Here is a 22224-nt window from a genome sequence, read left to right as displayed (position 1 = left end):
GGGTGCCCTGTGTATGGATGGGAGTGGTCACATGCTCTGACTCCATGGTTAGTGATGTCAGAGGTGTGTCAGCTTCCAGTGTACATAAGGCAGAGCACTGTTTCTAAAAGTAGTTCTAGTACAAGTTCAGCTAAGAGGAGGAGGAGTTCAAGTTCTAGTCCTAGCCTGAGTTACTGGTTATGTTTTAGTTACTGAAGAGGAGACTGTGTCCAGGGACCTGGCACAGGGCAGAAATCCCTGCGGGGATAGGGAATCCCTATCTAAGGAGAGATACACCTTTTAAAGGGAGGCACGGACTGAACATGAGTGGCTAGATATCTACTGCGAGGGGCAGCTAGCCCACTCAGGCAATAAAGATGTTCTCAATCACAAACCCTCTCGTGTACATGTGTGGAGTGAATGTACAGAGAGGAGCACCACGAAGGAGTTCCTCAACAGGATCATCCCCATGCGGACGCAGGGACCCTGATGAGGTGGAGGCGCTGCACTGGAACTAGGTGAGACTCAGCACACTACCTCAGCTGCCTGTCTGGACGGGTCCTCCCCACACACCATCATGCGGGAGACTCAGGAGTCCTGTTGCCAACAGGTGCACCACCAGACACTACCACACTGTAATGGGGACCGGTTAGACCACAGGGGCCAATGTGAGATTGGGTGGGTCAGGCCGGTTCAGAAAAACCGTTACATAAACATAGAATTTGACCGGGGATGAGAGCCACTTGGGCCCACCTAGTCCAATCTGCTCAGACCTGATTTGATCCTTGGCTTATATACGAATCGATAGCCTTATGTCTTTTCTAAACGTGTCCGAATTCCCTTACTGTATTGGCCTTTAGCACCTCTGTTCCGAGACTATTCCTCAAATCCACCAGCCTAACCCTGATGAAGTACTTCCTCGTATTTCCCCTTTAGTCTGCCCCCCTCCAGCTTCAGAGCTTGACCTCTTTCTCTGAAATACAGGCAGTCCTTGGTTATTTACGGAATCCGTTCTGGAAGTAGCGCTGGATAGTGAAACTGTTATAAAGTGAGTCCCATGTTAATCAGTGGCGGTGAGCGTTGGATAACGCATTCAGGCATCCAAAAACGTCTTAGGGTTGCATTGTGAAGCGTTGGATATGCCATTCGTTGTAAAGGGAAACGTTGGATAACGAGGACAACCTGTATGCTTTTCTTCTCTACTTTAATATAACCCTTAATACGAAAGGGTATCCCCAGACGATTTCCAATTAGGCCCATTATGCCTAGGGCGGCAAAAATGTCCACCCCTATATAAATTTGCTGAGCTCTTAGGTCAATTGGACCTCTGGTTGTCCTAATCGACCCTGTTTTCTCTATAAAAGTACAATTCTACCCGATGGTAGAACCTATTTTGGGGTCCACTACCACACTAATCCCACCGATTGCTACATGCATATACCTAGACCCCTATACTACCAATCTCAGTTAACGGTATGGGGATAGTAGGCGCTCCAATAGTTCCGAAATGCAATATAGAATGTCGGTGAATACAACATATGCATTAAACTCTTGCATGGAGCGGGTATAGTGATGTGTGAGTATCCAGTGTGGAATAATGACAAGGCCAGTGACGTCATCAAGGGGGAAGGCAGACGGGCGGAGAAACTCCCTGATTGGCTTATAGCCAGTCACGTGGAGACAAGTCTCTCCAAAAATCAAATTCCACTGGCTACCAGAATTTTGTTAGCGCTGTCGCGTCCACTATAAGCGCCGGTGCCAATTCATTTGTTTTTATGCGACGTCGCCGACAATATAAACGCAGCCTGAGGCTTCGCTCAGGGTGCTGGCGCATGTGGGCGCGACCTTGCAGCCCCAGCGATGTGTGCACAAAGGCTGCAGGAGATTGGGGAGGTGATCGGGGGCGTGGCGAACGCGTCATGGACGCGTCACGAAGCTGGTTCACCCTCATTGGCTAAACCAGCTCACACGACGGCAGCCCAAAACACAAATCTACTTGTCGGGCCAAAATATAGCGGCGTCGACACGCTGCAATGCCGCGGGCACTTCAGATACTACCATAAGAACACCGGTAAGAGTTGCGATCGTGCGCGCACTTACACCGGCACCCTGAGCGCAGCCTAACACTGCTCATGCGTGCTTGTATATAGGGGCTCTTTTCTTCCTTGGGCAAGTATCTGTTTACACTAGGAATCCACCGCCTCTAGCACCACCTTACATACTACACCGTAGCAAGAACTTACACCCTCCCCTCTCCCCTTCCCTAGTTAAAATTTACATTGAGGTGAAGCAGGAGCTGAATCCTATTCCTTTAACCTCCGGTGACCCTTTGCTTCGGGAGGTACCTCCGTACGGGGTGCTGGTAGCCACTCCAGCTTGCAGGGATCACGCGTGGGCCTGCGGGCTGATAGGGAGCTGTAACGTCATCCGGTGCGGCTTACTATCGGCCCACGTGACGCGTGAGCTTTAAGTATCTCTGGAAGCAGGGGGTCCCTGGAGCTGAAATTAAATGGGGTTCAGCTCTGGTAACACTGTGCTTCAAGCTGCAATAGTAATTCCCCCCCCCCCTTTTTTTTTCTTTCTAATACGTAAAGCATGTGTCAATGTATAGTTCTACATTGTTACCTAAGGTGGCAATCGTTTGGTACTCCTGTTCTAAATCTGTAAAAATCCTGATTGTGTGCCAAACATAATGGCCGACTTTTAGCTTCAATCAATGCTTCAGTCAGTGTAACTCAGCATCTAGAATGTATCCTTATACAGGCAGTCCTCGTTTTACAACGAATGGCTTATCCAACGCTATGCAATGCATACCTATGTTCATTTTTACAACGCCAAAACGGCTTATCCAACGCTCTTACGACGCTTTGTAAAGTTGTTTTTGTGTATATAATATATATTATATAATATTATATTATACTATAAAATATTATATATATATATATATATATATATATATATATATAATACAGTATATACACTATATAATTTGTGTGTGCTGCATATCTTATTGTCTGCGTAAAATATTTGTTGTATTTTAGTGTTAAAAATGCCTTCAGGAACGGAACCTTTCAGTTAAACAGTGTTCCTATGGGAAAACGTGTTTCGCTTTACGACGTTTCGCTATCCAACGCCATTTTGAGTAACGCTTTGTGTCGGATAACCAAGGACTGCCTGTATTAGTAAGGTAACATCGATTGTTAGAGTTTGCAGCACAAACTGCTGGGAGTATTGGTAACAAATTATCACAAACAGGAAAGTGTTACAAAGATCTTGCACTGCGGGGAGTTAGGCTAAAACCTGCTATAGAAATCAAAGGATGCTCAGTATATTAAAACACATTATAAAGCGCATTGAGTTGGAAAAATAAAAAACGGTCACTTATCTACTACTACAGAACTGATTTATTTACAAAAACCTAGAAGATTTCATACAGTATGTTTTGATGCTTTCAATAAATAAAATAATTAAAGCCACTTTTTTTTTTTTTTTTTTTTTAGTGTGAACAGCATGAAAAAGGGAAACTGAAAGTAATTTCAGTTTAATTTGTGCATTGCACCTTTTAACCTCTTCACTGTCCGACCATGTCCCTCTGGTAGTGAAGAGCTTCTGTTCACTATTAAAGCATGTTCAGTGTCCATGCAGGTAATGTTCATGATGTTCATAAGCTTCTCTTTGTGTTAACAGTGGGAACGGTTGTGGTTTGCGATCCTCGCCTTTGCCTGCTTCCTGACCCTGACGTGGTTTTATTTCTGGTGGGAAGTTCGCAATGACTACAATGAGTTCAACTGGTAAGTACTTTCTTTCCTATACATGGATTCTCAACTCCTACCTGTTGTATCCTACGCGGATCTAGAACAGTACTGCGTTTTACAACAAAGATACTGTAACTCTGCAAATGAAAATAGGATTGAAAAAATATGAGTGTGAGATCCTTTCTTTGCAGTTGCAGTTTCAAAAGAAGAGACGGGTTACTTTGTCTTAGCAGATCCACGTTTACTCTTTCTGAGGCAACATAAGCTATGTACAGGCATGTGAATCGAGAATTTGAAGCAGTGGTTGATGGTAATGATTCTGAATATGCATTTCTAACGCTGGCTTCTTATACCCATGTAGCCCTCTTTCCCTCTGACATAGACGGGTCTACTGGTGCTATCTTTACCTGCTGGCTCACGGAGATCTGAGCCCCCGCTACTGGGAGCCTGGGGCAACAATATAAGAACGGGCAGCACCTTTACTTGCCCAGGATCCCCAATATGTGAGATTCCCCTGAACAATAACAGCTCGTGTATATATGTATATCTATATCCATGATATACCAGTGTTACATGCCACACGTCACCTTGAGTAGTGTCCCCCCCCACCACCATGTATATCCCACACCGTGTCCTGAGTAACCGACCAGTCCCTTGGTCACTTAACCTCCCAAGTGTCCCCAAGTAACCCACCTCCCCCCAAGGCGGGATCAGCGCCTGTAAGGTACGGGTTTGTTGGTGCACGTGTGAAATACCTGCCGGGCGTTCCAACACCCGGTCGCTGATTCTTCACAAAGGATCCGCAGATCCAGCGTCGTCTCTCACAAGAAGTTCCCCACCGCAGGAGATGCTTCGACGTGCCGTGACTTCCAATAGCCTGAGCCCAGGCTAATGATGACAGGTTCCTCACCGCAGCGCTGAGTCCCTGACTAGCTCTACACACTAATAAGGCGAAGTCCCTGTCTAATGGCTGTTCCCTGCAGCAACCACAAGCTAGTGATGTCTCGGGGCCTGCACTGGGGCCTAGGGGAATACTGGCCTATGCCATGGGTCACTGACCCCTGCACTCACGCACCTCCTCTCCCCTTGCTCTCCCAGCCTCTCGCACTAGCGTGGTCCCAGCTGCACAGTTCCCTATCCTGTCAGCTGCAATCTACCAACCCTACTGGCTCTCCAGGGACATGTGACTGCCTAGAGGCTCATGGGAATCGTAGTCCCAGCTGAGAGCCTCCTCCTCATTGGTCCCGCTTCGCGCTCTTCCCACTGTGCATGCGCGAACCGAACCAACATGGCGGCGCCCTGCATCTGCAGTCACCGGGTGCCCCCTGCGACTCGGCTGCCCACACAGCCCTCCCTTGTGCGCGCACAGGTGAGAAAGGGTCACCGGAACCTCTGGGCTACACTCATTAACTAAAAAACAGAAATTGTGAGGCGCTACTTATGAAGGTGAAATATATATATATAAATCAAAAATATTGTGATAAATTACAAAAGTGCTCAAATATAATGGAAAATGGCAAACTTTGCTGCTCAACCCTCTTAGGAGAAGATCCAATTTTCTCCTATCTTGAATGGTGTGGAGAAACTTGTGGGGAGCGCAGGTATCCCCATAAACATGTAAGGGAAAAAAATAATAAAATAGTGTGGTATGTCTAAATAAACACAGCAACCTAAGCAGGAATCATGAATGGGAACTCACATTCTCCCAGTGGTAATACAGCCTTTGAATAGCAATAGATGCAGTGGGTAGATTCAGCAATATGCAGGGGGGTCTTGCTTGTACACACTCCCTGATGTTAGCAGGACGAACCTTCAATGGAAATGAAAGAAAGACAATTCTAGTGCAACACTGTATGTTCACTATGGATATATTGAAAAAGGCAATTAGTATTGCACTTACATGATCAACATGTGCTTATACACATGTAGCCAGGTCCCCCCTGTCGTGGCTGACTCCCTCCTCCCACTTGGCCAGACGCTGTGTGCGAGGGAGTGAGTAGAGAGGAATCCCTGGTAGCTAGGGACGCGAGCGGCGAGCGGGCCGGTTGCCGGGGATGCGATCGGGCCGTCGTTAAGGCTGCGATCGCGTTGCCACCGGCCCGGCGGTTGAAGGAGCAGGGCGCCGCCATGCCTAGGTCTGTTGCGCATGCGCAGTGACACAGACAGCGCGGGAAGGCCCCAGATAGCTCGCGCATGCGCGAGAGGAGACTGCCAGCCCCCAGGGTGCATAGGGGCAGAGACACATGACCCCAGGGAGCCAATAGGGCTGAGGTATGGCCCTGCAGGAATAAGGATACATTTCGCGGGGTTTTGGCAGCACGCAGTGAGTCAGGATCCGGACCAGCTAGGGGTAAGAGGTGGATGCAGGGGTCAGTGACCCTCTGCATTAGGCCAGCAGCCCCCAAGGTCCCAGTTAGGTCCTGAGCCACCTAGTAGTTTGTGGATCTTAGGGACAGGCCCTAGATAGGGACACTGCCCCATTAATTGGTTGATTAGTCAGGGACACAGTGCTGAAGCCGTGCAGCCCTGCGAATGGGTTCTGGGCTCAGAACACCACCAAAGACCCTGAGACTAAGGTGATATTATCCGCGCTGAAATTCACCCAAAGCGGTGTGGAGGACAACGTCGGATCGGGCGGATCTCCAGTGATATCGCGGTACCTGTGGCTGGAGCCCCGGGCAGGTAACCTACCATTCACGTGCACCAACAAGGCCTAATCACCAGACATAGTGGCTGCGCAGTCACACATATACACGCACATTGGTATTTGACTTTGGGAGTGCGAGACATTTGGGTGGGGGTTACTGGACACAGGGTGGGATCACTCTGTGGGAGGTTAGCGTCCGCCGTGACGCCTAGAGGTGGTAGCGTCCGCCGTGACGCCTAGAGGTGGTAGCGTCCGCCGTGGCGCAGAGTGGTTAGCGTCCGCCGTGGCGCAGAGTGGTTAGCGTCCGCCGTGGCGCATAGTGGTTAGCGTCCTGTGTGACGCCATATGTGGCTCCTCTAGAGAGGAGCCACAGTTATGTTGATGTGTGATAATATATATGTTATGCTATGCAGTAAAGACAGTCCTGTTTTATATTTGCTCGCTTTGTGTGGTTGTTTCCTGTGAGGGTCTCCTCCCACTCCGTTGGGATCCCTCCCAGGTGGAGGCGTTGCACCCAGAGATGTATAACATGCATGTACCCCAGGTTCCCCAAGCGGAGGCTTAGGCTCCTGAGAGCCACACAGGTTGCACAGCAGGTAGTAGCGGCTGTATTCATAGGGAATACCCGTTACACACACATAAAAATTGATGCGCAGCATAGGTGTACTCCATCCACCCCCTCCCGAGGTTGCGTCGCGTCACTTCCGGTTTTGTCGGCGAACACAGATCGGATTAATTTCCATTGAGGGTTCGTCCTGCTAACATCAGGGCGTGTGTGCAAGCAAGACCCCCTTGCACATTGCTGAATCTACCCACTGCATCTATTGCTATTCAAAGGCTGTATTACCACTGGGAGAATGTGAGTTCCCATTCATGATTCCTGCTTAGGTTGCTGTGTTTATTTAGACATACCACACTATTTTATTATTTTTTCCCTTACATGTTTATGGTGATACCTGCGCTCCCCACAAGTTTCTCCACTACACTCATTAACTACCTGCAGTCCAAAGGGGTGTTAATTTCTTGAGTCCATCATTAATGTTTAGAACAATGTTCTGTCACATCCTTATCTGTACACCTTCTTAATCATGTTATTAATCTTTACCCTGACTTAAGAAATTAGGTAAATCACACAGCCTCTTATCAGAAAAGTTTGAGGTTGAATACAGTAACTTAATTGAGGTGACCAGTAATTAACATAGTGGGGAGAAACAGAAAAGAAGTTTAGGGGTCCAAAGTTTTAGCCTCAGATGAAAACATTTTTATGTTTAGATGTGGGGTTAAGTATGTAAAACGTCGGCTTTTATTATTTTGACGTGATTCACTAATGCTTTTGTTCCTTGATAAATGTCTGAACTTGTTTGTGATCTTTTGGTAAAGGCAAGACTACAGATAGATTATGATGTATATAATGTATAACCCTGTTCATTTAATGTAAATGTGTTGTCATTATAACTTTATGCCCAGGACATACTTGAAAACGAGAGGTAACTCTCAATGTATTACTTCCTGGTAAAACATTTTATAAATAAGGTGCAGCTGTGATCTTGCATGGATACTGTGGAACTGGTATTTTGATTTCTCTGGATGACTGTAAAATAATGGTCTGCTTAATATTCTGACATTATACTGAATAACGGTGAGCATTTCAATAACTTTGATGTGAGTGATCTGCAGGGAATTACTCTGAAAATAAAGTGCTGATGGTAAAAGGGATTCTGTTACTTGCTGCTTTTATGAAGAAATCAAAGGAACATACTCTTGTTGGGTTATTGCCTTTAACTTATGTGTTCACATGTGACAATGATGGCAATAGTGATAATCAGTGTTTAGGCAATGGAGTAAATGCACTTGTATTGTGTGCAGTTCCTGGGTTACACACAGACTTAGTGGTTGTGGACTCCAGGCTCTTCTCCAGGAAGAATATACTGCTATTTATGGACAATGTTCATATGTGGACTCTCTTCTACCACAAATATTCCTGGTTGTGGGCCGTATCCACACATGAGCTATGCACTATGGAAAATGTTTCTGATTACAAACCACTAACATGGAGGCTATTGACGAGGACCGACTTCATCCCTTAAGAAGCTGGAAGATTGGTGGCAGCAGAGTTACAATGTGACCGCTTGGGTCACATAGTAATGGCTAAGCCGCAGATGTGAATAGAGGGGTGACTGTGCTCTTCCCTTGGCAACAAGCAAAAATGAAATGATGTTCCCCTTTACAGTCCAAGGGTCCCTGTGACGTTCAGAAAATGTCTCTGAGGGTTTTAGCACTTGAATGTAGTGGTATCACTCTAGATGCACTATCTCCACGTTAACTACGCAGTCTGGATGCACTAAGGCAAGGGTGGGCAAACGTCCTGCGCTGCGCCCCCACTGCCTGCTCTCCCGCTGGGTTACGCCCCCCCCCCTGCCTTTAATGTGGTGTCAAATGACGCTGCAGGGGCATGTGATGTCACGTGACCCCCACTGTGTCATTTGACGTCGTGTTGCCATGGAGACGCGTGGACCGAAGCCAGGTAAGTGAGTTAGAGACCTCGCGCTGAAGAGCGTGGGATCTCTGTAACCGCCACCCCCCCTCCCCAAAAAACAAAACTGGCAAACCACCTAGTTTGTGCATCCCTGCACTAAGGCACAAGGAACTTCTGTCTCTGGAAGACACCAAGTTGTAAGGTGTTGTCTAGCGTCATGTGTCAGAAGACTGCTGAGTAAATGTGGAGCTAAATGATGTGACTGCACAGATGAGTGCGAGTCATAGCTCAGGACTTGTACTGTGTTGTTTGGAATGTGCTGGCAGTACACAGCATGACCTTCTGAGACCTGTTCTACTGAAGATTAAACTGTGTGTGCTGCCATTGCTATGGTGATTTTTGGCCCCTTTTCTTCAGCTTTGGATTTGAGTTCATCATTTTTCTCTTTGATCAAGTTTCATGGTTACAGAGTGTTATGTGCAGATAACCGATAATGCTACGATATGAGTTACTACTGGCCAAGGTTGATGGATACAGTGACTGGTAAGGAGTTCCAAGAATTGGAAGTCTATGATCACAGTCTGTTGTTGCCACATTCATTAACCTCTTCACTTCCAATGGTTTTTGCAACTGCCAGGTCCAAAACAAATGTCAAACTATTACTTTACATTTAAATATAATGATATTCCCCGCACTCGTATAGACAAAGTATACCGACTCCGTATTGAGGTATTTAAGAATTTTTTACTTCATTGAAATGTAAATACACAGAAATGGATACACCTCATACAAAAAAATGATCAAAAAATCACCGCAGAGGTGAAAATCCCACAAAAAAGGGGGGGTGGGGGGGGAAAAGATCTGCCAGGTCAAAAATAATGTAAAACTATTACATTTGTTTAAATATAATTTCTGGAAGCACTGTGGACCTATGAAAACTATATATTGTTTTGACAAACCGTATTAGACAGCACACAAACTAAGTAGTGTGAAATAATAGGTGCAAAGCGGGAACAGGGAGGACCCTAATTCCTCCCAAACTAATCAATAAACCACAAATGTTCTCAGCACTCAAACGAATAGAACAAAAGGTAAATGGATCAGCCAAAAAAGCATTTAATGGTACACAAATGATGCACAAACTGGTCGCAGACCAAAAGAGAGCAATATGTGCTGGGGCAGGGACAAGGACAGGGGCGAGGGGGGAAAAAGGAAAACGGGGTAAAAAGTCCAGGGCAAGGGGGGCAAAGTCACGTTTCTGGGTATGAGAACCCTTTCTACAGGCCCGTTCCCAGGTAGACTGAATATCCCAACAGAATGAAGATAGGCTGTGAGGCACAAGAATCAGACCAACTAACCCTAAGAAAGTTATGTGAATGACGGGAACTGGATGGTCAGAGTCTGAACCTCAAAGGAATATACCTTTATCTTGTGCCTCACAGCCTTTCTTAATTCTGTTGGGATATTCAGTGATAGTTTGTCACTGTGTCTCCCAGGGACATTGTTGCAGGGTAAAGGGAAGAACCAGATGGCTACGGTCTACCTGGGAACGGGCCTGTAGAAGGGGTTCTCATACCCCGGAACGTGACGTTGCCCCCCTTGCCCTGGACTTTTTACCCCGTTTTCCTTTTCCCCCCTCCCCCCCCCCCCCTTTTCCCCTTCCCTGTCCTTGTCCCTGCCCCAGCACATATTGCTCTCTTTTGGTCTGCGACCAGTTTGTGCATCATTCGTGTACCATTAAATGCTTTTTTGGCTGATCCATTTACCTTTTGTTCTTTTCGTTTGAGTGCTGGGAACATTTGTGGTTTTTATATTGTTTTGAGTTTAGTTTAATTTTTTTAATTCATATCTTTCTCGGGCAGATTGCACATTATGTGATCATGATATGGCATTTAAATAAAATCTCCTTATTGTCTTAATTTTGACCTCCCAAGTATGGTTCTTCCCCTCTTACAGAGGTAAAAGGAAGGGTTCACAGTGTAGTGTAGTGTAGGACCTGCATTAATTTGGTTATACCTTGACGTTGGTATGCAGGCTTATGACGCTTTGGCCAAAGGGTTAACCAAATAACCAAGTATTTAATATTATTATTGAAGTATTTTACTTAATACTTTTCATCATATATGTTTTGTCAATGGGATGTAGCATTGGGCACCCCCTGTCTCTTGTTGTATGCAATTGCCACGCTCAATAGCTCTCTGGTTGACATAAATATATTAACAATTGAATGAACACGTGACACAGTCACAAGAACATTCACAGAAGTACATTTTTGGTGCACATCACAATAGTAATTTTTTAATTTTTGTGAATAGATATAGTGAAAAACCAAGGTGAAAAAGTAAAAATAAAAATAAAATATTGTTAAAACACGTTGAGCTGATGTTACTGATCCCAGACCAACAACACTAATGAAAAGTGACTTCACAAGAACTGCCAGGTGCTGAGACTTTAATGTGCTGATCACTGTTTGAACCTCCTGCTAGATGTACATGAATCAAGTACTTTATGTTGGGTTGGCAGTTGTTAACTAATCTTCACATGGTCTGTCACTAGTTACAGGGACTCCCAGTACAAGTTGACAGCGATGTTGGAGCTGTGCTATTTGAAAGCAAGTAGCGTTTATATGATAGTTTAGCCACTGAGGGAATCCCCTTACAAACTGTGCAACCCGACCTTTTGGATTTATTATTGCTCAACGGACTGCTAATTTTGCAGTAGTGCACAGCCTGCTAAGCTGTTTTACTATGGCACATGCAATATATGTGTGATGACGCTCCTCTATATTTTGTATCAGTGATTTCGCATTGATTGGCAGGTTTGCAACTTGATTCATGTACATCTAGCAGGAGGTTCAAATAGTGATCAGCACATTAAAGTCTCAGCACCTGGCAGTTCTTGTGAAGTCACTTTTCATTAGTGTTGTTGGTCTGGGATCAGTAACATCAGCTCAATGTGTTTTAACAATATTTTATTTTTATTTTTACTTTTTCACCTTGGTTTTTCACTATATCTATTCACAAAAATACAAAATTACTATTGTGATGTGCACCAAAAATGTACATCTGTGAATGTTCTTGTGACTGTGTCACGTGTTCATTCAATTGTTAATACGATTAACTTCTGTACATTAGTAGCACTCATTTGTGTTATTAATTGACACTTGAAAACTATATTCATTGAAATTGTTTATTATTCATGAGTGAGCGGTGTGAAATGTCTTGCGTTGACATAAATATATATTCATCATGTGGTGGGTGTGGGAGTTTGAGCTAGCTGGGAATGTGTGTTTTTCTTAATTTTGTCCAAGATACAGTATCTCTTACAAATTAATTAATTTAAATTAAAGTTAACATTAAATGTGCTTTTAATAGACCCGCAAATGATAGAATTACCAAACCCTAACATCCACAGTATAACGTGGTCAGATCATGCAGTAATTGTCATCTCCATTCTAAATTGAGTGGCTCCTCGAACGATTGGACAGTGGAGATTAAATTAATCTCTACTAAGCGGCCCAGATGTGATGGAACAAGTGGGACAGGCAATCAAAACCTTTTTCGAAATTAACAGTGCAGGTGAAGTCTCCTGTTCCATGGTTGGGGAGGCTCACAAAGCTGTAATCAGAGGGACGATAATTAAGTCGGCCTCTCATGGAAAGAGAACGAGATTTAGGAATATCCAGGAGCTCACTGTGGAACTAGAACACCCTAGAACATAGACACAAACAGAACCCATCAGAGGAGAATCTAGCGAAGACTATCAAAGTTACAGGTGAGCTAAATTTATGCTTAATAAACAAGGCGGAACAGGCCGTGAGGTGGGCATCTCAGAAATATTATGAGAGAGGGGATAAGGCACATACAATGCTGGCTAGGAAACTTGTGGGAAAAGCGACGGGTTAATAATATAACATACAGGCTATTAATCTTAAAATGGGTGGGGATGTTGCATGATCCAGCCAAAATAATGGAAGAGTTTAGAAAGTTCTTCCAAGACCTCTATGGAGACGGGAACATAGGCTTGCTGACACAGGCTAATCCTAGGTGATCAACTTTCTTACAGTCCTGCTCTCTCACTAAATGAAAGCCCAAACAGATAGCAAAACTTAACCAATATTATAAAAGAAATTCTCATTCTCACACCACATCTGACGATCCTTTTCATGAAATTCCTGAATGGGACCCCAATTTTGGCAAACATGTGTAAACATGTGTAACATATGTAAACATAGTGCTGATTTCTCAAGAAAGGGAAGGATCCGGCGACTTGTGTGAGTTACCGTCCCATCTCCCTTATAAATATGGACACCAAGCTATTTGCAAAGGTACTAACTAATTGTTTAAATTAGTTTTTTTTTATTCCTGGTCCATCACAACCAGGTGGGCTTCATCACCACCAGGTATGCCTCAGACAATGTGCATCGAATAGCTGCCCTTACCAACAGGATAAATACTGATGGGACTCCAGTCCTGTTGTGGTCGTTAGATGCTGAGAATGCCTTCGATAGATTGGACTGGAGCTTTCTTTTCTTGATCATGGGGACCATGGGTTTCTCAAGAAGATTTCTAAAGGTGGTTTGTACGATTCTCAACCAGAGTACTTTGTGCAGTTCACATAACACATGGCATCAGATAAAGGTGTCCTCTGTCACCGTTATTGTTCGCTTTTCTATTGAGCCTCACCTAAGATCAGATTGAACCAGGACATATCTGGAGTAATGGGAAAAAAAGAATACAAAGAATTGCTATTTGCAGACAATGTATTCCTACCTATCTCAAAACCCTTGACATCTCTCCCCAACTTATTTCAAGTCCTGGAGAACTATGACACACTCTCAGGCTTTAAAATAAATCATGGCCCTAGCCATACACTTACCTAAGGATATGATAAAATGCCTTCAGCTTAATTTAGACTTTCAGTGCGTTCTCCCGCCATGGGAGAGTCTGATAGTTCTACTGCTTCCTCTCTCCTGCAGAGCAGGAACAGGACTCCTCTAAATTTGGTATCCCCCTAATTAGGAACAGAAGGGGCAGCCTCATGGTCTATACCTATCCCTGATAGGCATACACAGGCCATGAGTCACCACCTTACTCCTGTCCATCATAGAGGAGCATGGGTGGGGTCACAAACCCATATGATTAACCCCTTACAGCCTGCATCTAGCAGGACCTGCATAACAGGGCGGGGAAAGATAGGTAGAATGACATACCTTGTTACAGTTAGAATATGCCTGTGATGTATATATGCGTTTTACCTTTATTGCAACACCAGTGTTTCCTGAGCGATGCCAACTGAAGTCTGTCTAAGAGACTGATTATACTAAAAAATGAGCCTGACCCCAAATCAGTGAGAGTTGACAAGTCTACATCTTGTAAGTGAGACCAGACCTGCTGCAATTACCCTGAGTAAACTGGAATAATTGGTAGCTCTATTCTTGCAACAAAAAGGCTAGCAAGGTTTATAAATGGAGCTAATAAAATGCAAGTTAAGCCATCTACTCGCTTCACTGAAGTGTGATAGTGTATAGACTTGATCTGTTTCAGTTTATTATAAATAAGGTCTCTATTTAAATACTAATTTAACCTATGCCTCCACAGTTATATTGGATTTTCTTTCATCGTTGCTTCGGGCGCTATTGATTTTATGAAATGAAAAACATCCTCACAGGATCTGTCTTGTAATGCACTCTTGTGTATATAGTTCCTGGTTGTTATATACAGTTTGGAGCTTGGTTATATGCATAGCTGTTTAGGCTTAAAATAGAGGGGTACAGATGTAGCTGGCGTTAAAGCACCCGCTGGCGCGCACCAGCAAATGCAAGAACACATTGGCTGGTGCGTTGTGTGTCCCGCTGCATCGTGCCAGCAGACGCATTAACGCCGGCTACATCTGCATGTGCAACAAGTACATCCTTTTCCTTAGAAAAACATTAGGGAGATATGTGCCTAGTTTACAAGTGTATTGATCCAGATGGAGGTAAAATAATTGCCAGGTGTTTGACGGGGGAAAGACCAGTTCCGACCTCTGGTACATCACTAATTTCTTTGGATAAATATTTTTTTTTTTTAAATCCTGTTCCAACACATCCCTTTATACCATACTTTTATATTATTTGCTTATCAGATATGTAGGACATTATTACCATTCTGCCTAAAGGCAAGGTGACTACATTTCTCAAAGTAAAAACCGGACACATTAAAAAATAATTTCTAAAACAAATTACATAGCTTAAAAATAACTATTATATTGGTATTTTGTCTAATAGCTTCCCCATTTATGCTGTATTTTTTTAAATTTATTTCTCTCCCTCTTTTTTTCTCCCTCTTCTCTCCCCTCTCCCTCTCTTTTCCCCTCTCTTTTCACCCTCTCCCCCCTTTGCCCTGTCTCTCCCCGTCTCTCGCCTCTCCCCCGTCTCTCGCCTCTCCCCGTCTCTCGCCTCTCCCCCGTCTCTCGCCTCTCCCCCGTCTCTCGCCTCTCCCCCGTCTCTCGCCTCTCCCCCGTCTCTCGCCTCTCCCCCGTCTCTCGCCTCTCCCCCGTCTCTCGCCTCTCCCCCGTCTCTCGCCTCTCCCCCGTCTCTCGCCTCTCCCCCGTCTCTCGCCTCTCCCCCGTCTCTCGCCTCTCCCCCGTCTCTCGCCTCTCCCCCGTCTCTCGCCTCTGCCCCCCACGCACTCTGCCCCCCACGCACTCTGCCCCCCACGCACTCTGCCCCCCACGCACTCTGCCCCCACGCACTCTGCCCCCACGCACTCTGCCCCCCACGCACTCTGCCCCCCACGCACTCTGCCCCCCACGCACTCTGCCCCCCACGCACTCTGCCCCCCACGCACTCTGCCCCCCACGCACTCTGCCCCCCACGCACTCTGCCCCCCACGCACTCTGCCCCCCACGCACTCTGCCCCCCACGCACTCTGCCCCCCACGCACTCTGCCCCCCACGCACTCTGCCCCCCACGCACTCTGCCCCCCACGCACTCTGCCCCCCACGCACTCTGCCCCCCACGCACTCTGCCCCCCACGCACTCTGCCACGCTCACCATTAGCGAGGGAGAGAAGCCGCATGAGCAGCACAGTGCCACCTAATGGCAGAGGGAGTTATTGTGCTGCGGTCCCAACTACTTTTCTTTGGCAAAACCAGTGCATTACAGAGATTGTCGTGGGACTGGGACTGAAGCTACAGAGGGGTCCCATCCACTGCTGCTGCCCATGTACATGAATGCACATACCTATTTTCAGTAAGAGAGCAGTTTCCTGATAATAAAACAAGGATGGAGTTCCCAGCGCTCATAAATGTAAATGTCAGAACAAAATGATGCATTCAGAAAAGTGCCCTACAGTATAATGCTTGCAAGGATCTTGAATGAATAAGTTAACCACTGCTATAGATTACATGGCCTACCTAGCCTGCCTATTATAATGCTAATCTTAATGGGGGTTGGGAGGGCGAGAACACAACAGTAACATACTATTACCATACACTTGTATACAGCAGTAGATGGGGAGCTGGGCCATCAATAGGGGAAGGGGCAGCTTGGCCTTATAGCCCCTGCCCTGCCTCCCCAGCCTATCACATAAAACACAAAGACCCAACGCATTGGCCGAGCCCAGCTCATGGCTTGAGATCTGTGTCCCAGTAATTCTTCTGACAGGCCTGGGGCTGATCGTCAGAGGGTCTAACCATGGAAAATATGGATGACACATTGTCGGCTTTGGTCAGGTAGTCCTTAACAATGCTGGGGTTCATGATATGTTTTCCTTTTCTTCATTTTCGCAGGTTTTTATATAACAGAACAGGACATTGGGATGACTGGTCCATTCCAATTCTTCTAACAACTGCTGCTGGCTTCATATATATCACAGCACTCTTGGTAAGTACTTCACCGTATAGAAGCAATGTTTAGAATCAACAGTATTGTTCAGCATATTCATATATATTTTCCTAAAAAGCTAGAAAAGGACATTCTGTCTACAAGATATGTACTTACTTTAATTTGCTATTAACCCATCTCTAGGCCCAGAAATGAAGGTGTTGCACTATGTAATGATAATCCATGTCAAAGGCTCTAGAACAGCAGGAAAACATTACACTGTACTGTATGTGTTTTGATTCATCGGGTTTGAATGAGAATCAGATATAGCAACCTCATATTAATGGTTAAATCATTTTAATCTTAACATCTAGGTAATTGTGCCTATTGTATTGTTCCTTTGTTTTAAATCCCAGTATATATTTCAAAACAAGATTTCCTGTATATCTCCATATATCTTACTGTCATTTTTGTTATAAATGAAAACAATTGATCCAGAGATTTATATATTTCTCCCCAGTATATGGTCCTCTATTCATGTCTTAAGGCAGGCCTGCACAACATACAGCCCGCGGGCCGCATGCGCCCCGCTGGGTCTCCCTGTGCGGCCCGCGACGGACAATCCCACCTCCCCTTCCACCTCCCTTCCTTGGTAGGGTGGCAGGGTGACGCGGTGACGCACTGATGTGCTCTCTCTCCTCTCACTGTCCTCCCCTGCCGAGCCTACTCCAGCACCTGCAGTTGACGTGCGGACGCAATTACCCCCCTCTCCCCCACCCCCCAAGCCCGCTCTAGTAGTGTGACCCGGAGCTTCCGGGGTCGGCTGCTAGAGCACGCTTCACCTTGCCCTGGTACTGGTAGCCGCACGGCTAAAACCTCCTGGCTGAGGCCCGCTGCCACTGCCTCGATCAGGTGGGTGGGGGGGTGGGGGTAAGAGAGTATGAAGGGTGCTGGGGGGGAACTGCTGAAAGGTGCTGGGAGAGAGTATGAAGGGTGCTGGGGGAACTGCTGAAAGGTGCTGGGAGAGTATGAAGGGTGCTGGGGGAACTGCTGAAAGGTGCTGGGAGAGTATGAAGGGTGCTGGGGGGAAATGCTGAAAGGTGATGGGAGAGAGTATGAAGGGTGCTGGGGGAAACTGCTGAAAGGTGCTGGGAGAGAGTATGAAAGGTGCTGGGGGGAACTGCTGAAAGGTGATGGGAAAGAGTATGAAGCTTCCTGGGGGGGAACTGCTGAAAGGTGCTGGGAAAGAGTATGAAGGGTGCTGGGGGGGAACTGCTGAAAGGTGCTGGGAGATTATGAAGGGTGCTGGGGGAACTGCTAAGAGGTGCTGGAAGAGTATGAAGGGTGCTGGGGGGAACTGCTGAAAGGTGCTGGGAAAGCATATGAAGGGTGCTGGGGGGAACTGCTGAAAGGTGCTGGGAAAGAGTATGAAGGGTGCTGGGGGGAACTGCTGAAAGGTGCTGGGAGAGAGTATGAAGGGTGCTGGGGGGAACTGCTGAAAGGTGCTGGGAGAGAGTATGAAGGGTGCTGGGAGGAACTGCTGAAAGGTGCTGGGAGAGAGTATGAAGGGTGCTGGGAGGAACTGCTGAAAGGTGCTGGGAGAGAGTATGAAGGGTGTTGGGGGGAGGGGGAACTGCTCAAAGGTGCGGGGGGAGATTATGAAGGGAGCTGGGGGGACTGCTGAAAGGTGCTGGGGGAGATGATGATGAAGGTGCTGGGGGAGATGATGATGAAGGTGCTGGGGGAGATGAAGGGTGCTGAGAGGGAGGGAAATGTGAGATGCAGGGGGGAGGGTGATGTGAGATTCAGGGGGGGGTCATGTGAGATGTAAGGGGGGTGATGTTAGATGCTGGGGGGGAGGGTGATGTGAGATGCAGGGGGGGGATATGAGGATGATGAGGGGTGCTGGGGAAGATACTATGATGATGATGATGATGACGAATTTACCTGTGCGGCCCGAATCTGTTTTCCTTGGAACAGTTCGGCCCTTCTCACTTTACAAGTTGTGCAGGCCTGTCTTAAGGGGTGTACAGTTACGGGAGTGGGGGTCTGCCACTCTAATTATTGAATTATCCAGTATTATTTTACATTCACCAGAGGGTCCCAAACTGCTGCTTTAGTGAGGAGTCTCTGTTTTAAACTGAATTAAGAGGTCCCTAGGGGTACAAAGTTGATTAAAATGAAACCTTTACAAATCCTGTTCTGCAGGAGCTATCAGTTGCTCTTATAAATATTTATGGGAGACTGGAGTTTGAATACGCAGATATGACATCAATTCAGTGCTATCGTGGTGAATACACAAACAATGAGTGTATTTCGGAGAGGTCACCACTGTCAGTTTGAGAGCTGACTCTACACAATATTATAAACAAAATCTCCACCTACATTCTATATCAGCTTTGCTCTCTCTTTATGGCCCTACTATGCTAAGAACTGTCTCTTTTCCAACCCTCGCACCTCTACTGCTCTCTTTCTCTCATTAAACCATTTCCCCTCATTGCCCCTTACCTGTGGAACTCCCTCGCACTCAGTATACACCAAGCACCTTCTCTCCCCACCTTTAAGTCAAACTTTAAAACTCACTGCTTACATGAAGCATCTCCATAACCTAGACTCATGACTACAGTCCCACACCCTGTCACTCCTACCAACCATTGTGGCCAAGCACTGCCATCTACTGCACTTATTCCCTCACCTGCTGTCTCCTCACCTGCTGTCTCCAAGTCTCCCAACATACGATTAGATTGTCAACTCTCCGGGGCAGGTATTTCCTTTCCTATTGTTTGATTTTGTTACACTTTCTCCATTACCGTTCCCTGTATTGTCTTTTGTAAAGTGCTGAGTACGCTGTGGGCGCCATCTACATAAAGATATGTATGTACATTAATACAAGGAGTACATGGAAGTGCATATTTTGTAGGGCAAGTGTGAATACAGTGACCCATTGTCATGTTACACCACTATGGAAATGCTTCATTGGGTGTGTGACTTAAGGTTGATCTTGAAAATGGGGAGAGCGGAAGCTTGTCTGGTTTGTGAGGGTAAGAGAGTTATAAAGGGGGCGGGGAGGTGTGACGGTAACTTTGTGACAGGCTGTTAATAATACACACCAAAAATATAACTGGTTTGAACTGAACGAGGCTTAGATATGATAAAATATAATTTATTCCTTGAAAAAGGTGAACACAACAGATTGTACAAATAACAGACAAAATATAAGCACTTAAGATGAAATGATGAAACAGTCAAATCCAGACTGGCAGTTCATACAGCAATCTTCATAATCATCAGAAGACACGAAAGACAATTGAGTAAGGGGTGAATCTGTCTTATATACCATTTCAGCCCTGTACTCTTAACCCTAGGCGCCGAGCTGGCTAGGAAAATCTCTTTGAAGTAGATTTTAAGTGTGAAGGCTGACACTCCCAAACCACTCAACTTTCTTTGTTCCTGACCCTAGTATAAACAATTAGGGCAGTTAACTTTTGATCACTTTTGATCACAGGGCTATGCTAAGTCTTCAGGATGCCCTCCCTGCCCTATTAGCATAGCAGATGGAGTCTGCATTTTCAGAGCAGATCCAAAATCCCATATACACTTTAATATTTTCACATATTAATAAGTTCCATTCTGGTGGGTCCAGTGGGTCGAAATCTGCCAGTTTTTAAAGCCTACAGTGACCCTACATATTGGCCAAATTTCAACTCTCTGCGACCTCCAGAACCGGAGATACAGAAATGCACTTTAACACATTTTTAAAATACAGGATTCTTCCCTTTAAAAAATGAATCTCTGTTTTTCACTCTTTCCCCATTGAAATCAACGGGTCCACTGCCATAGCGTTGAATGGCGGGCTCCGCTGTTGCCGTCAATGGGGTTTCCCACCATAGGCTTTCAATGGAAAAACCGCCGCCATTGAAGTCTATGGGAAAATCCAACAAACTTTACATTCGTCCACACTCCGTCTGGTTGGTCGGAGGGGGCTGGGAAGGGTCATGCATTAAAGCCGGAACCTTGGCTACATACCACTCAAATCCCATCCCCCTGGTCATTCCAGAACCGGAGATATGGACTTACATTTTTCATCATTTTACACTTAGTCGTTTTTACGCCACGCGGCTTTTCCCCATTGGAATCAATGGCCGGCTCCGCCATAGACAATGCATGGCGCACGCCGCCATTAGATTCAATGGGACCTCCGCTCCACCATTGAAGTCAATGGTGCGACCCTCCTTCTCCGCTCGACCCCTTACGGGGGTCTCTCATTCCTGGACCTGGCGTGGATCGTGTGTGGGGGTTCCTAGGAGCTAGGGGCAAAAAGAACTTTATTCCCAGGGGCCCTAGAACCTAAGATTCCCACGCCAATTGTCTTTGAACTTGACCGAAGTGATTAAACTCTTTTCAAAGACATTGTATCCGCTTTTGCGGTCTGCGGTTTGGATGGCTGCCAACCTGTTCCTCGAGGCCGGCGTTGAGGAATCTCCATTGAAGTCAATGAGCCCATTGACTTACAATGGGAAACCGCCGCTCCTCCTCTCGGACGCATCCTGCTGGTCGTCGCTGGAAAACAGGTCCAAAACCGCTACTTCTGCCATTAGAACGCATGGAGTCGCAATGGCGGCCTGTGGAACGCTGCAAAATGGAGCCTGAAAAGGCGGGAAAGGGAACAAAGGGCTATAATCACTAAATTAACATTAACCCCTTCCCTCCCGCATCAACCCTAGTGTATGTGTGAGTGCAAACACCAGGATGAGACATCACATTTTATACAGGGGAATAAACAGTTGGATACGGAAGAAAACACATTACTGGACCCCTGTCCAGTTAACCCCTTGCTTCCCAAGTGAGAGTAGGGGGTGGCCAAAATGGGGTGTAACCCCTTTAATCCCGGGCCAAACCCCCTCTATCATGACGGGGGGGGCAGTATAAGAGAGATTTGAGGTTGGAAAGAGCAGAAGAAGAGTGCGGAATAGAGATGATAGCCTTGACAAGAGCATAGCTAGTAAGCAAATACATGGGGGCCTATTCATTAAACTGCTAGCATGGAATTTCTGTGATAAAACAGGTAATTAAGCACAGAAGAATATCTTACTGAATCCAGTAACCAGTTCTACCATGCGCAAACTGCTTTTTAGTTGGTGGTTTTGTTCCTGCTTTCTGGAGTGATTCCGACCCTTCCTTGTGACTGTTATGAGAGTGTATTAAGTAGCTGTTCCCATAAGCAATGGTACTGTATTACTGCCTCTGGAGTTACAGGTATACTATCACATACATACATTGCTTGCTATGTTTAACCATGTAGGAAATGTGATGGTCTCCTCTGCCAGCACGGAAGGGGAGCACTTCTTTTTTCGGTACCCGACATCAGTGGGCGAGTCAAGATCATGCGATTGTTGAGTTGGAATGTTCTTGTCTCTGGTACTGCAGACATTCCACCGTAGACGGGGCTTAAATGCTAAGTGCTTACAGTATAAAGGAGAATAGCCAGTTCCCTGCTTCCCAAATAAAGTCTTTTCAGAGCATCACAGACTATTGCTGTATTGCATTAAAGCTGCACTTC

The 22224-nt window shown here is 46.0% G+C and overlaps 1 protein-coding gene across 3 annotated transcripts in view; it reads left to right on the top strand.

Moving 5' to 3' along the window:
* The window catches only part of GDPD5 (glycerophosphodiester phosphodiesterase domain containing 5), a 362801-nt gene that overhangs the window by 240128 nt on the left and 100449 nt on the right, over positions 1-22224 (top strand). For all 3 annotated transcript variants that reach the window (XR_012800052.1, XM_075592696.1, XM_075592695.1), the window contains exons 3-4: positions 3667-3770; positions 16631-16724. Coding sequence is in view for 2 of the 3 variants with exons in the window: in XM_075592696.1 (XP_075448811.1) it covers positions 3667-3770; positions 16631-16724 (198 nt within the window). In the remaining variant the exon portion in view is untranslated. The remainder of the gene's footprint in view (positions 1-3666; positions 3771-16630; positions 16725-22224) is intronic.

The sequence above is a fragment of the Ascaphus truei genome, chromosome 3 (assembly GCF_040206685.1).
Source record: "Ascaphus truei isolate aAscTru1 chromosome 3, aAscTru1.hap1, whole genome shotgun sequence".
NCBI lineage: Eukaryota > Metazoa > Chordata > Amphibia > Anura > Ascaphidae > Ascaphus > Ascaphus truei.
The sequence above is the reverse complement of the archived record's forward strand: the minus strand, read 5'-3'. Positions and strand labels throughout refer to the sequence as shown.